Source organism: Pogoniulus pusillus, chromosome 4, assembly GCF_015220805.1.
Source record: "Pogoniulus pusillus isolate bPogPus1 chromosome 4, bPogPus1.pri, whole genome shotgun sequence".
NCBI lineage: Eukaryota > Metazoa > Chordata > Aves > Piciformes > Lybiidae > Pogoniulus > Pogoniulus pusillus.
Genome location: NC_087267.1, coordinates 35,827,165 through 35,841,444, shown reverse-complemented (window position 1 = coordinate 35,841,444; position 14,280 = coordinate 35,827,165). Strand labels below are relative to the sequence as shown.

Below are 14,280 nucleotides of genomic sequence, written 5' to 3'. Positions count from 1 at the left end.
AAAGCAAATTGCAGAACGTTATTTCATTTTGTGTAATGTTTCTCATTTTTATGTATGCTCATTAAGCTGTCAAATGGCTTTGAAAGTCTTAGTTTGTTTTTCAGTAAGGAAAAGATTCCTGCCCTTGCTGAAAATTACAGTGAAGCTTAGAGTAAATGCTTGAAAAAGGTTATTAATCATATAATTTTCTTTACAGAAACATGGATATTTTCATCTTATATTATTTACAGTAAATGTGATGCTTCCATGTTGCTTTTCTGATTTGCATTTTTAGGTAAAGCTCCCTTGAGTCAGAGTATACCTTTTTAGATGCATATAAGAGCTTTAGATAACTGCAGTGTTATCATACACACTGATTAACTCATAAGAGGTTTTAAAACTAAACACTTTCTTGTACCAAAACAAACAAGCAAACAAACAAGAGAGGAGAAAAAAGTTATTTCACATTCTAAAGCATTGTGGTTTAAATTCTGGCTCCATTGAAGTCAGTGACCAACTATAGTTAGTACCTGTATCTTCAACAGAGCTTGGCCCTTTAAGGTCTTTATCCATCATAGAATTGCAGAATGGTTTGGTTTGGAAAGGACCTCCAAAGGTCATTTATTCCCAGCCCCCTGAACTGAGCAGGGACATCCTCCACTAGAGCAGGTTGCTCAGAGCCTTTGCAAGCCTCGGCAAACCTCACCTCGAATGTTTCCAGGGATGGGGCCCAAACTATCTCCCTGGGCAACCAGTTCCACTGTTCCACCAACTGTGTGGCAAAGAACTTGTTGCTAACATCCAATCTAAATCTCCTCTAATTTCAAACCATTACCCCTCACTCTATCACCACAGGCTTTTGGAAACAGTGTCTCTGCAGCCTTCTTGTAGGCCTCCTTCAGGTGCTGGAAGGATGCTGTTAGGTCTCCCTGAAGCCTTCTCTTCTCCAGGTGGAACAACCCCAACTCCCACACTCTGTCCTTGTAGCAGAGGTGTTCCAGCCTCCTGATTGTTTTCGTGGCCCTTCTCTGGACTCATTTAATCAGGTTCATGTCCTTTCTGTGTTGAGCAGTCCAGAGCTAGTTGCAGTAGTCTAGATGAGGTGAACAATGTGTCAGAATCACCTCTCTTGACCTGCTGTCCTCCTTATATCTATGTGTAGATTTACTGCATGATATTCTACGCTGATAAGTATAAGAGTATATAGGCATTGGAAAAACAGATTTCAAAATGCAGATGTTTTATATTCATATCAGAGGTTGATTTTGATTCATTATATTGCTGTCTTTAAAATACTTCAGATAATTTTTATAATCCATGCTTTTTCTTTTTCATTTTTAGCTTCCCCCTGGGTAGATAACAGTCGAACTCCAAACAAAATAGATCTGTATGATGTTCGCAGAAGACCATGGTAAACTTTCTTTAAAGGGCTGATGTATATGTGTCACTTACTTTCTAGATAGATTTCTGAAAAGAAATGTTTCTGATTCTTTTTGTCTAATAATCCTTACTTTTAGCTATTGATATTAAACAAAAATAATAATTAGCATTTTTTCTGGATAAACAATGTTCAAATCGCAATACTCAGTATGCAGCATCCACTGTAATGTGCTGTACCATTGGATTACACAGATCTAGTTTTAGGAGGATAACTAGCAAATAGCTGTGAAGCAATTAAAAATTTCAATTCTGTGCCAAAGTACAAATATATCTCAGTGGTTTAGACACATTGGTAACTGACAAGAGAGTAGTGAGCCTGATTCTCAGCCTGTTTTTTTTGCTATATGCCTTTCAAGGCACACTGAAATATGTGCTTCTCTTCATACTAGTTGACAATATTCTTTCAAAGATTTTTCCTAAATTTGGGTTGATGTAATAATTTATCTATCATCAAGATTTTTTTCCTCTGTAGTAGCATTCATGCTTTTCAATTATCAGCATCAGAAAATAGGGAACTTGTTATCAATATATCCTGCTTCTAGTTTTTCCTAATGAGATTTGGACTTTAGTTTACTTAGAAGACCCAGCAAATGACGAAATGATGGCACATATCTTTTTACTAACTACAACAGGAAAATTTTGTTAATTAAACTAGATTCAGTTTCGAAATCACAGCATTTTCTATCACACACAAGAAACGTGCTTGTGAATTTGTGTCACTTGTGCCCTTTTTTTTATTTCAGGTATATCCAAGGAGCTGCATCTCCCAAAGACATGCTGATTTTAGTTGATGCGTAAGTGTTTAATGTCAGGCTATTGGCATTAGAGGGATAAAAGTACTTAGAGACATTGAACAAACCTCGATATGCTGGAAAATGAAGAGAGAACTGAAAAATCTTTGTGTGGAAGGATCAAAAATCTTGGTAAAGACAAAATAAATAAGCAGGCAAAAGTCATTCTGGAAAGCCCAAGCCTAAAAAATACTTAAAGTGGGATCAAAGAAGTGTTTCTTCTGATTGCTTTAGTATTACTCTTCTTTCATCTTCTTCATTACTGAAGTAGTCAACAGAAAGTTTCTCATGCACATGCCAAGATGTGTTGTAAAACAAAAAAAAACTAAAAACCAATTACTAAAATCATTACAATAGATCAAATTGTGATTTCTTGAGCCTGAAACATAAGAATGTATGCATACTTTGCATGCTTTACCATTCATATTGCCAAGTTTGGTAACTGTAGAATATTCACATAAATTTAAACAAAAAAAAACCTAAAATTTGCCTTGGCAAGGCTTCCTTTGTTTAGGTAATGTTCAACATTACTGAAGGAAGGGACTGAAGGAAGCACTGAACCAAGTATGTTGAACAGATTCCTTTATGCTGAAAAAAAATATCAATGAGAGAACTTGTATTCAATGCTTTTAAGTGTACTGAAGTGCTTTTGCATCACAAATGAGCTTTATCAGCTTTTGTTATTCCTTTACTTCAGTTTAGGTTTTGCCTTGAATCACTCTAGCTGTCAATTGGATATCTGATAATCTAAAGATGTAAATCTTTGTGTAGAAGTAGGAAATGTTTAGTTAATGTTTGAAGGTGGTAAACTTCCTCAGATTTCTTGAAAGGAGAGCGAGGCAATAATGTACCATTATCACTTCATCTGAGCCATATGATGGGGACTTTGAGTGGTGGTTCTGAACTTACCATTTTCTTTTAATGATGTAGCAACACTATTGCTGAGTTGGAGAAATCAGAAAATTATTGTCAATTTAAGTGTGAAAGTTAGAGTTTTGGTGAGTAATTTGTGTTTTCTTTGTATGTTTATAATAAAATTTCTTAAATTCCACTTTTTTTTCTCTTGTGGATTTCTGTTAGGAGCGGGAGCGTCAGTGGCTTGACATTGAAGTTGATCCGCACCTCGGTCATTGAGATGTTGGAGACCTTGTCTGATGATGACTTCGTGAATGTAGTTTCAGTGAGTATCTGTTTTTAACACAAAATTTATGTTGTCAACAAAGCCATAAGCAAACTATTTGTATTGCCAGATATGAGATGCCCGAACGTTTAGCTGACAAGAGACTTAAAATGTATTGCAAAAACCCTCATGTGGCTTATGGTTTTCTTGTTGTGTGAGGTGAAGCTCCTAGATTTGTTGTTGTCTCTAGGTTTCAGTGAAGGGTGAAAGTCATTTAAATAAGTTTTTGTGTAGCCACATTTTACCTTAGAGACTCACAGAATTGTAGAATGATAGGGGTTGGAAGGGACCCCTGAAGATCGTCAAGTTCAACACCCCTGACTAAGCAGGGTCACCTGGGAAGTCATCTACATCATAGAATTATAGAATCATAGAATCAACCAGGTTGGAGGAGACCTCCAAGATCATCCAGTCCAACCTGTCACCCAACCCTATCCAGTCAACTCCAGTGTTTTCTTGAGCACCTCAGGGATGGTGATGCCACCACCTCCCTGGGCAGCCCATCCCAATGTCAAATCTCTCTTGAAAGTCTTTAGAGAAGGAAGAGAAGGAGACTCCACAACTCTGAGCAGCATGCTACAGTATGCTGTCGCCCTCACAGTAAAGAACTTTTTTCTCATGTTGGGGTGGAATTTCCTGAATTCCAGTTTGTATCCACTGCCCCTTGTCCTGTCACAGGCCACCACTAAAAAGAGCCTGGCCCCTTCTTGACACCTTGACATTAAGAAGATCTCCTCTCAGTGAGAAAAAAAAAAACAAAAAACAAAACACAACAAATAAGTAAACACAACAGGAAAAGGCCCCTGATTTTACTCCTTACATATGACATCCATCCACACTCACTGCTTTCCTACATATTTCTCTGGTCTATGTAAGATATCTTCTATCTGACTGGCATATGCAAAATTCTCTTGAAATAATTGGTGGTTCCTAGGTTTTATATGAGACAAAATTATACAGAGGAAGGAGAAGTTCCTTCTTGTGTACAGCAGACATTTGAGTTGCTCATGTTAATTAACACATGGTGACAGATGTACAACCATACATCTGACCTGATAAAGAGGTGTTGCTGAGAAGTCTACAGTTAACAATTTGATGGGTAAGGTAGCAAATTTTCCCATGCAGAGATACGGGCTGGGGTCGGAGTGGCTGGAGAGCAGCCAAACAGAGAGGGATCTGGGGGTGCTGATTGATACCCGCCTGAACATGAGCCAGCAGTGTGCCCAGGTGGCCAGGAGAGCCAATGGCATCCTGGCCTGCATCAGGAATGGTGTGGTCAGCAGGAGCAGGGAGGTCATTCTGCCCCTGTACTCTGCACTGGTTAGACCACACCTTGAGTACTGTGTTCAGTTCTGGGCCCCCCAGTTTAGAAGGGACATTGAGATGCTTGAGCATGTCCAGAGGAGGGAGACGAGGCTGGTGAGAGGCCTTGAGCACAGCCCTACGAGGAGAGGCTGAGGGAGCTGGGATTGTTTAGCCTGGAGAAGAGGAGGCTCAGGGGTGACCTTATTGCTATCTACAACTACCTGAGGGGTGGTTGTGGCCAGGAGGAGGTTGCTCTCTTCTCTCAGGTGGCCAGCACCAGAACAAGAGGACACAGCCTCAGGCTGCGCTAGGGGAGATTTAGGCTTGAGGTGAGGAGAAAGTTCTTCACTGAGAGAGTCATTGGACACTGGAATGGGCTGCTCGGGGAGGTGGTGGAGTCGCCATCCCTGGAGCTGTTCAAGGCAGGATTGGACGTGGCACTTGGTGCCATGGTCTAGCCTTGAGCTCTGTGGTGAAAGGTTGGACTTGATGATCTGTGAGGTCTCTTCCAACCCTGATAATACTGTGATAATAAATATATGAGGGGCAAATCCATGAAGGAACTTAAAAAATGCAGATGATTAATGTGTAGAGAGGCAGCATATGTAGGTCACTGGGTTGTTAGGAAAATGGGGTTGCAAAGCTTTTCAGATGAAGGTGATGCTAACTTTTTAAGGGATGGCTTTTCAGCAGCTGAGATTTTCAGAGCATAATCTCAAATTTTAATACCTGCTGTAATCACTACACATCACACTTGACTACCGGACCTAAAACTGTTTTTCAACAGTTGTCTAAATTGTTTGGATGATTTTTTTAAATGCAATTTTAGTCTTTCTGATATTTGTGTGGAATTTGAAGTGCAAATTCCTGGTTTTCAAAAAAGCTGAAGGCAAAATATTTTTGGGGAGGTGGAAGATAGCATGGACAACTTTCAATTTTTGGGCTGATACTTTGGATGTCATCCTCTGGCCTGGGGAAAGTGCTTATAGGTTTTCATCATGCTGTTAAATTGTAGAACTTTGATTCTAAGGGTTTAGGATGTAAATACTGACATACTCTTAATGAGAAGAGACAGCCTGTGTGGTGAGTAACTGGAATGATTTTGGAGATGATTTTCCACTTCTACAGATGTGTTATAGCCAGCCTGCAGGGAGAAAGTCCTGAAATACCACTATCAGAAGTCTCTTTGAGTAATGCTTATTGCTGCTTCATCTGCTTGTCAGTCTACCTAGACATTTCTCCAAGTACTAGAGAGAAACTTTTATTCTCAGTGATATTTCCTGGGTTAAAGTTTTTAAACAGTGGATTATTTAATTTTCTTTATTCTAAATTGCAATGAAAAAAAAAGAGAAAATAAAGGGTTGTTTATTATTATTATTATTATTACTACTACTATTACTATTATTACTATTATTATTGGAAACAAGCTTTTCTATAATGCTATTGAGGAGCTGAAATTTTGTTATTACATTCACTGGTATAAAAGAAAGAAAAAAAAATGTGATTCTAAACTGCAGACAACAGATCAGTGTGTTCAGTGGAGCTGTGCCTCTTTTCACTATTGGAAAATCTGGACCTCAGCTATCTCTTGATTTACACATAGAATCTTAGAATCATAGTGGCCAGGACTGTCTTCCAATAGATCAGGTTGCTCAGAGCATTGTCAGGCCTCACCTTGATTATCTCCCTGGGCAACCCTGTTGCAGTGTTCTATCATCATCATGGTAAAGAACTTGTTTCTAACATCCAGTCAAAATCTCCTCTTCTCTAATTTCAAAGCATTGCCCCTCACCCTATCCTGTCAGCTTTTGGAAACTGTTTCTCTGCAGCCTTCTTGTAGGCCTTCTTCAGGTACTGGAAGGCTGCTATTAGGTATCCCTGGAGACTTCTCCAGGGTGAAAAACCCCAGCTCACAGAACCACAGAATCACAGAATATATCTGGTTGGAAGAGACCTTGAAGGTCATCCAGTCCTCTATCCCAAACTGAAGGGTCAACACTGAACCATGTCCCTAAGTGGCAGGTCCACACAACAGGCGAACACCCTGGTGATAGTGACACCACCACCACTGCCCTGGGCAGACCATTCCAATGTTTGAGAAACCTTTCAGTGAAAAACTATTTCTGTATCCAGCCTAAAACTCCTCTGCCACAGCTTGTAACCATTACTTCCAGTCCTGTCATTTGTCATCAAGGAGAAGGGGCAGCTCTCCTCCTAGTCCCAACCTCCCTTCAGGTAGTTATGGAGAGTTGTAGCTCCTACAGACTGTTCTTGAATGAGAGGTGTTCTTGCCTCCGATCATTTGTCTTCTTCCTCTGGACCTGGTCCATCAGGTCTATGTCCTTCTTGTCTTGAGGGCTCCAGAGCTGAGTGCAGTACTTCAGGTGAGGTCTTACCAGAGCACAGTGGCAGAATCACCTCTCTCCATCTACTGGCCATGCTTCTTTTGATGCAGCCCAGGACGATATTGACCTTCTGGACTGCAAGTGGCCATCTCTGGCTCATGCCCAGCTTCTCATCCACCAGCACCCCCAAGTCCGTTTCTGCAGGGCTGCTCTCAATTTCATCCTCCAGCCTCAATTGATATCTAGGATTGCCCAACATAAGTCTTTACATGCTGGACATAGAATTTACATCACACTGGAGTAATTTTCATATGAATTTTCTACTTTCTCAACCTGTTTGTGTAATGTTTATTCAACTGAATAAACTGAATTCTGTTCTAAATGAAAGAATCATACAATCATAGAATCCACCAGGTTGGAAGAGCCCTCCAAGATGATCCAGTCCAACCTATCCAACCAAGATCATCCGGTCCAGCCCTATCTAATCAACTAGGCCATGGCACTAAGTGCCCCATCCACTCTTTTCTGGAACACCTCCAGGGATGGTGATTCCACCACCTCCCTGGGCAGCCCATTCCAATTGCAAATCACCATCTCTGTCAAGAACTTCCTCCTACTATCAAGCCTATACTCCCCCAGCACAACTTGACACTGTGTCCCCTTGTTCTGTTGCTGGTTGCCTAGAAGAAGAGACTGACCCCCACCTGGCTACACCTCCCTTCAGGAAATGTAGATTTATGCAATACACTTTATGTTATTCCTTAAGGGCATTTTGTCTTGAGGTATCCTGTTATTAGGCATCATTGGCTAACTAAAAGTTTAGAAAGCTAGGTGAAAATTTTCAGTTAATACAGCATTAGCAGACAGATATATGAAAACTAGCATTAACTGGAAGTTAGCCACAATTTTTCTTGCCTCCTTGAATCTTTTGGCAACAGTTTGGTTTACAGCTTAGCTTTAATAACCAGAGTGTTTAGTAATGCGGTTCTGAGTGAACTAGAGAGCCCTTTTACCTCTGATTTTTGCCAAGATGTTTTCCCACAAAACCTGTGTGTATGATGATTCATCCCCACAGCTGAGACATGTGGATTTAAGATTGTGCCAGTCACTTCTAGGAACTGACAGGATGATTTAATGAACCTTGCCTGGTATGTGGAGAAGTAACAGGAAATAAAAAGCTTTAAAGTAGATGAGTTAAAATACATTAATTCTGATTATTGAATATAGTTCTTTCATGTATTTCCAGTATAGAAAGACTGAATGAAATATTAAGTCGTGCAAATATTGCTAGGGGTTAATATGTCACAATTTCCTCTGAGATTTGCATTTTTCTTATCTGAAGTGCTGTGCTTTGTTGTTGAAAGAAAACCTGCTGTTTGATACAGCTTAAATGTGTGAGTAATACAGCTGTTTTCCCACTAATCTGGTTATATGCTTTGATAGCAGTAAGTGGTAGATGATAGGGGCAGCAATTTCATCCCAGCACATTATGATTTAGTGACTTGGTTTCAAATGTTGACACAGAGAGTGTAATTTGTTTATGATTGTGGGTAGGCTGCAGTTTGCAGAAGAAAAGCTTTTCAACTGCAAATCTGTAGAGGTGCAGAAAACCACACAAAGGAAAAACCTGCCTTACAGCAACAGACAATCCAAAGGTCAGGAGCTGCAGAACTGTTTTGAATCACTTAGCCTTTGTGAAAATCTAAACTAGTATTTACTGTTCAGGAACTGGCGATCTACTGTTATGAGGCTACAAGGGATGATAGAATCATGCCCTGGGAAAACTGAAAGCTCATGTGCAGTCCTGCATATCAACTAAAATCAGAGGGATGAAGATTTTTAGGTGAATTGATTTCAAATAAATAACTATGCATCTAGCCTATGACATTATTGTTTGGGATAAAAGCAATCTCTGGGAGATACACCCCTTATTCCTGTTATTTTAGCAAGAAATCAAACCTGGTCATATCAGTGTGGCATACTGATGCTGAACTAATTCTGTTGGTGGATCTAGAGGAAATTACAAGGTCTCCAGAAGGAAGGGGCTTACAGGCAGGTTTGCTAACGTACTTAAGTCCTTACTTTCTTATTCTCCATAATGACATTGTCAAGGAGAAAATCCAAAGATATCTACTGTCTTTTCCATTATTATGTAAATTAAAGAAAGATAGAGAGCCAAGCTGCCACTATAGGTCTACAGTTACTGATTCAATCCTGGAGCATATCAGGTAATGAATATCAGAAGTTCAAATGAAGTATATGTTTTCCTAGGCATCAGAGCTCTGTGAGGCACTAAACAAATAGATCTTGTTTCTTTTCTGAGGAGGTCATTTGTAGTTTTTTTCACAGTCAGTGAAAAGTAATATAAAGGTAAGTAAAAATAGAGCTGAGTTGTAGTCTTCATGATTCACTTAACAATCCATCTAATTGTATCGTGACCTTGCAGTTTTTCTTGAATTGAATGTCTCATTTTCAAGAAAATGGGGAAAGATGATAGCTAAAGAGAAATTTATCTCCATAAGAATGATCCTGAATGGAAAATAATTAACATTCCTTAATAGAAGGTCATTATCTTGTACCTCCCCCGATCAGGGACCAAGTGAATTGTGTGTATTTTCATACAGGCCTGTTTAGCAAGCACTGTAGGTGCTTGGTTAAACAAAGCTCAGAGAAATTATGAACAAAATCTAGCATTCCATTTCTGCATTGCTAAATAGTACAGGTAGGGCTGTGTAGCCATGGAAATACATGTATGGGAAATAGATCTGGAGGACATTGTTAGCAAATGCAATGAAGATGATTATTCTTCAAATAACAGTGGAGAAAATTTGGGAACTATGGAAACCCAGCAATTCTTTAGAAATTAGGAAGAATTTGGGGGTTTAATGGGTTAATAAGAGTAGTAATGCAGTAATATAAACAACATGATATAAAATGTTTGTCTATCTGCAGAATTGCAGCTTCATTTTGCATCCAATCTAAAGAGAAAATCAGGGCAGGAGTCAATAATCCTCTGGAAATGTATTTCAGGTGGGGCTGGAACTGAGAGAAGGATAGGCTGGATGTTAGGAGGAAGTTCTTCCCAGAGAGAGTGATTTGCCATTGGAACGGGCTGCCCAGGGAGGTGGAGGAGTCACCGTCCCTGGAGGTATCACAGTAGCACCAAGGTTGGAAGAGACCTCATAGATCATCAAGTCCAGCCCTTTACCACAGAGCTCAAGGCTAGACCATGGCACCAAGTGCCATGTCCAATCCTGCCTTGAACAGCCCCAGGGACGACGACTCCACCACCTCCCCGGGCAGCCCATTCCAGTATCCAATGACTCTCTCAGTGAAGAACTTTCTCCTCACCTCGAGCCTAAGTTTCCCTTGGTGTAGCTTGAGGCTGTGTCCTCTTGTTCTGGTGCTGGCCACCTGAGAGAAGAGAGCAACCTCCTCCTGGCTATGACCTCCCCTCAGGTAGTTCAAGTGTTCAAGAAAGGACTGGATGAGGCACTTAGTGCCATGGTCTAGTTGACTGGGTAAGGCTGCCTGATCAGTTGGACTGGATGACCTTGGAGGTCTCTTCCAACCTGGTTGATTCTTTGATTCTATGATTAGGTCACAGAGGACATTTTACTAGCTGACTTTTTTGAAATGAAGTAAACTGACATCAGTGGGACTCTTATCCTCAGTAAAGCAAAGTTTGTATGAAGAAAAATAAAAGAACAGATGACCACTAGGAGTCAAATCCTTGCGATCTTCTTGTAGTCTTCATCTGACATGATGAATTAGAAATACTTGTACATTGTCAGTGGCACAGCTAGAGACAACTTCCCTTCTAAATAGTGTAAGGATTGGTGAATCACTTTCTGTCCTGGGAGTCAAAGGGTGACTTGTTGAACTCAGATTTGACTGCGTGTCTCTTTTGTTCTGGCTAAATTGTGTTACATACATGTGGATCATGCCACTAAGTTAATACAAAAAAAAGTTTTACTCAGATTTTACAGAAAAAGATTTTAGGTGTCTTCTGTGAGCACTGAAAGTGATTTATTGTTGATTCCTTTGCTCTTGAAAGCCAGTTCTTACAGTCCTGAGAAAGTCATCCAAGAAGCTGGATATCTGACCAGACCTTTTCTTTCTTTTTGTGTGGTACTGTTTGCTTTAACATAGCTTATTTTTTTTACTGTTGTGTTTGCTGCAGAAGGAAAATGTTCAAAAGTTATGAGGCAAAAAGAAAGAGAAAGACTTGGAAAAGGAGTAGGGCAAATTTTAAAATGAGATCTGTTTCATTTTAGGTCTGTCTCAAAGCATTAATTCTAGGGAATAGAGAAGTTGAGTGCCTGAAAAGCCAAAGCAAATGGAAATTAGAAGATTAAGTGCTACATAAGGATGTCAGGGATGTTGCTGGAAACTGTACGTTCATTGCTGTACAGTACAGCTGACAATTCCAGATGACTAGAAATGTCACCTCCATTCCCACTCTGAGGGATTGCTTTGGGCATCAATACAGATTTTTATTGTCTCCTCTTATAGTTGTCAAGTGTCAGGATGTCAGACTTCTAAGAGCACATGGCATGGGCTTTTGTGATTGCCAGAATAAATCCTAACCCTCTAGTATATTATTAGTATTTAAAATGAATAGTTTAGCGGTATATAAAATGAGGTGATAGCTTTATCTCATGGTTCCAAAGGTTAATAAAGATGTTGTCTATTTACAGTTTCTTATTTTTCAGTGAGTCACAACCCTTATTAAAGAGGCACTTGCATCATTAGACATAGCATCCTGTAGTTTTTACAGTATGTCAGGCATTGGGCCAAAAGCTCATTCCTAAGTCAGCTTTCCAGCTAGGTGACAGTTATTAGGGGACATTGTGACAATTAAAAATCTGTGGTGAGTGAATGGTCTCTTGAACAATGAACTCACTCTTTACCAGTTCTGAAGATGCTGAGCAGAGCTGGCCTCAGTGATTCTTCTGGGGAGAAGAACTGTGTTCATGGAAAAAAAAAAAAAGAAGAAGAAAATGTGGACTGCCCATAAGGTCTGGGACAGGGTGGAGGCTTCTTGTTCTATGGTCCTACTTTTTAAGTGTAATTTCTATAAAAGTTGTTTATGTGGTATGTGAAAATTATAAGACGTGTGGCAAGATGTTAGTTTAATGTGAATCTAGTGGATCACTTAGGCAATCCATGAATGAAGTACTTATCAGCTTCTCAAATCTTAGTGCTTTCAAGGTTCGCACCTTTCCCTCCTGTCTCACGCTTCCTTTCCTTAGCAACAGCATCTCACTTATCAGCAATGTGCTGCTGCAGCCTCCTTGCTGCTCAGGAAGCCAAAGCACCACGAGCAGCCAGGCACATTACTCTGCCCTGCAAGGGAGACAAGCACATTTAAGTCAAGACATGGGAATATGGAGGTGATATTGTAGCTCTCTGCAATCCCCTCTATATGGCCTGATGCTGAAATGTCTTTCTTGTAATTTTTTGCATTAGCCACAAGAGTTGCTTTTGTAGCCCTGAACAGCAGCCTCACACGTACAAGCGGACATGTAAGTAAGGGTTTAATATTCAAACCTTTATCCCTAGTGGACCAGTGATAGGACACGAGGAAACAGAATGAATCTATGTCAGGGAAAGTTCAGTTTGGACCTTAGGAAGAGGTTCTTCACCAAGAGGATGGTCGGTCTCTGGAAGAGCCTCCCTAGAAAAGTAGTCATGGCACTATGGCTGTCAGATTTAAATGAATATGATGGTTTGGATGTTGCCCACCACCTCACACTTAAGAAAGTCACCCAGACTAGACTCAGCCAGCTGGAAGTTAAGGAATGAAACTATATTTACAGCTTAGCACAATTTACAAGCATATATACATATATACAAATATATGCAGTTATATACAAGTTTAAAATAATACAGAAACACAATACTCCTCCCAGAAATCAGTCCCCAGGAGGCCTCCCGAACCAAACCCCCTTCCCCCTCCTTCTTTTCCTCCCTTCAGAAATAACCAGATCAACCTACATATATCTCACGTGATAAATCTGGAGAGATCTGAGGTGAGATGTCAAAAAGACAACAAGGAGGTTGGAGGGAAAAAAGGGTTAGGTCAGATTAGAGTTAAGGCAGAGGCAGCCACAGAGATCAGACTGCCAGAAAGAAGGAACAGAACAGAACTGAGAGCTGAGCAATGTGATTGTCTTCTCTGAATTTTGGCTAGTTGCATTTCTTAGCAGAAGTACTGTTGGTGTTTTTTTTTTCTTTCTTCTCACAGCTAAGGATTTCATTTCTCTTAGTAAACTATTCCAGTTAGCCTCAAACCAGCAGAAGGAGCGTCTGGATGACACTGTAGGTCATACAGTTTAGTTTTAGGTAGTTATGTAAGGAGTAGGCAGTTGGACTTGATCCTCATGGGTGCCTTCCAATTTGAGATATTCTGTGATTCTCTTCTATGTGATTCATCTTTTTGGCCAAGGGTGTTTTGTGTTCTAAGCAACTTGATTTTGACTGAATGAAGCTCTCTCCAGTCAAGTGGAAAAAAAAAAAAAAAACAAAAACAAACCAACAACACAACAAACAATAACTCCCCAAACCAACAATAAAAAAATCTACAGAAGAATTTTCTCCAAAGTCTCATCTTGTTACTCTGGATAGCAGTGCCATACAGAGTAAGCTACAGGGCTACAGCACTGCAGTGGTGCAGTAGTTCAGATCAGCCAGCTTTCTCTGGGAGATGCTGAAGTTTACAGCACTGAAATTTTCAGTAAAAGTCAGAAACAACTTGATTTCAACTAAATAATGCATGCCAACTTAGCCACAGCATCATGAAATGACCATAAACGAGTTCAGCTTGCTAAGCTAATCCATCTTTCACATTTAGCTGGTGTTCTTTGTTACAATGCTGAGATTCACAGAGTAGCATCACACTTTATGATCTGAACATTAATCCTCTTGTACTCAGTGGGAGCTTTGCATTGATTTATGTGCAGATAATCATATTAGTTAGAACGGCTAACGAAGCTAACAGAGAACAGATTTTAACCCAGTACTAGTTCTGTTTCCAAATTTTAATCACATACTATTCTACAGTGGTGTTTTTCAGCAGATATTTTGTGATTCAACAGTTTTATTATGGTGGAATGCTGCTACCTCCTCTCTGTGGTACACATAGATACATTTCACAATGAAAATAAATCTGATAAATTTTAAATTTCAGGAAGTTCTAATAGTGTAAATTGTCATATAATTCTAATTTTATTTCATC

At 39.8% G+C, this 14,280-nt stretch overlaps 1 protein-coding gene across 6 annotated transcripts in view; it reads left to right on the top strand.

The window, feature by feature from the left end:
- Nucleotides 1–14,280, top strand: part of CACNA2D1 (calcium voltage-gated channel auxiliary subunit alpha2delta 1) — a 407,133-nt gene that overhangs the window by 286,062 nt on the left and 106,791 nt on the right. For all 6 annotated transcript variants that reach the window (XM_064142568.1, XM_064142569.1, XM_064142567.1 and 3 more), the window contains 3 exons: nt 1,321–1,390; nt 2,163–2,213; nt 3,291–3,390. In XM_064142568.1, coding sequence (XP_063998638.1) covers nt 1,321–1,390; nt 2,163–2,213; nt 3,291–3,390 — 221 coding nt within the window. The remainder of the gene's footprint in view (nt 1–1,320; nt 1,391–2,162; nt 2,214–3,290; nt 3,391–14,280) is intronic.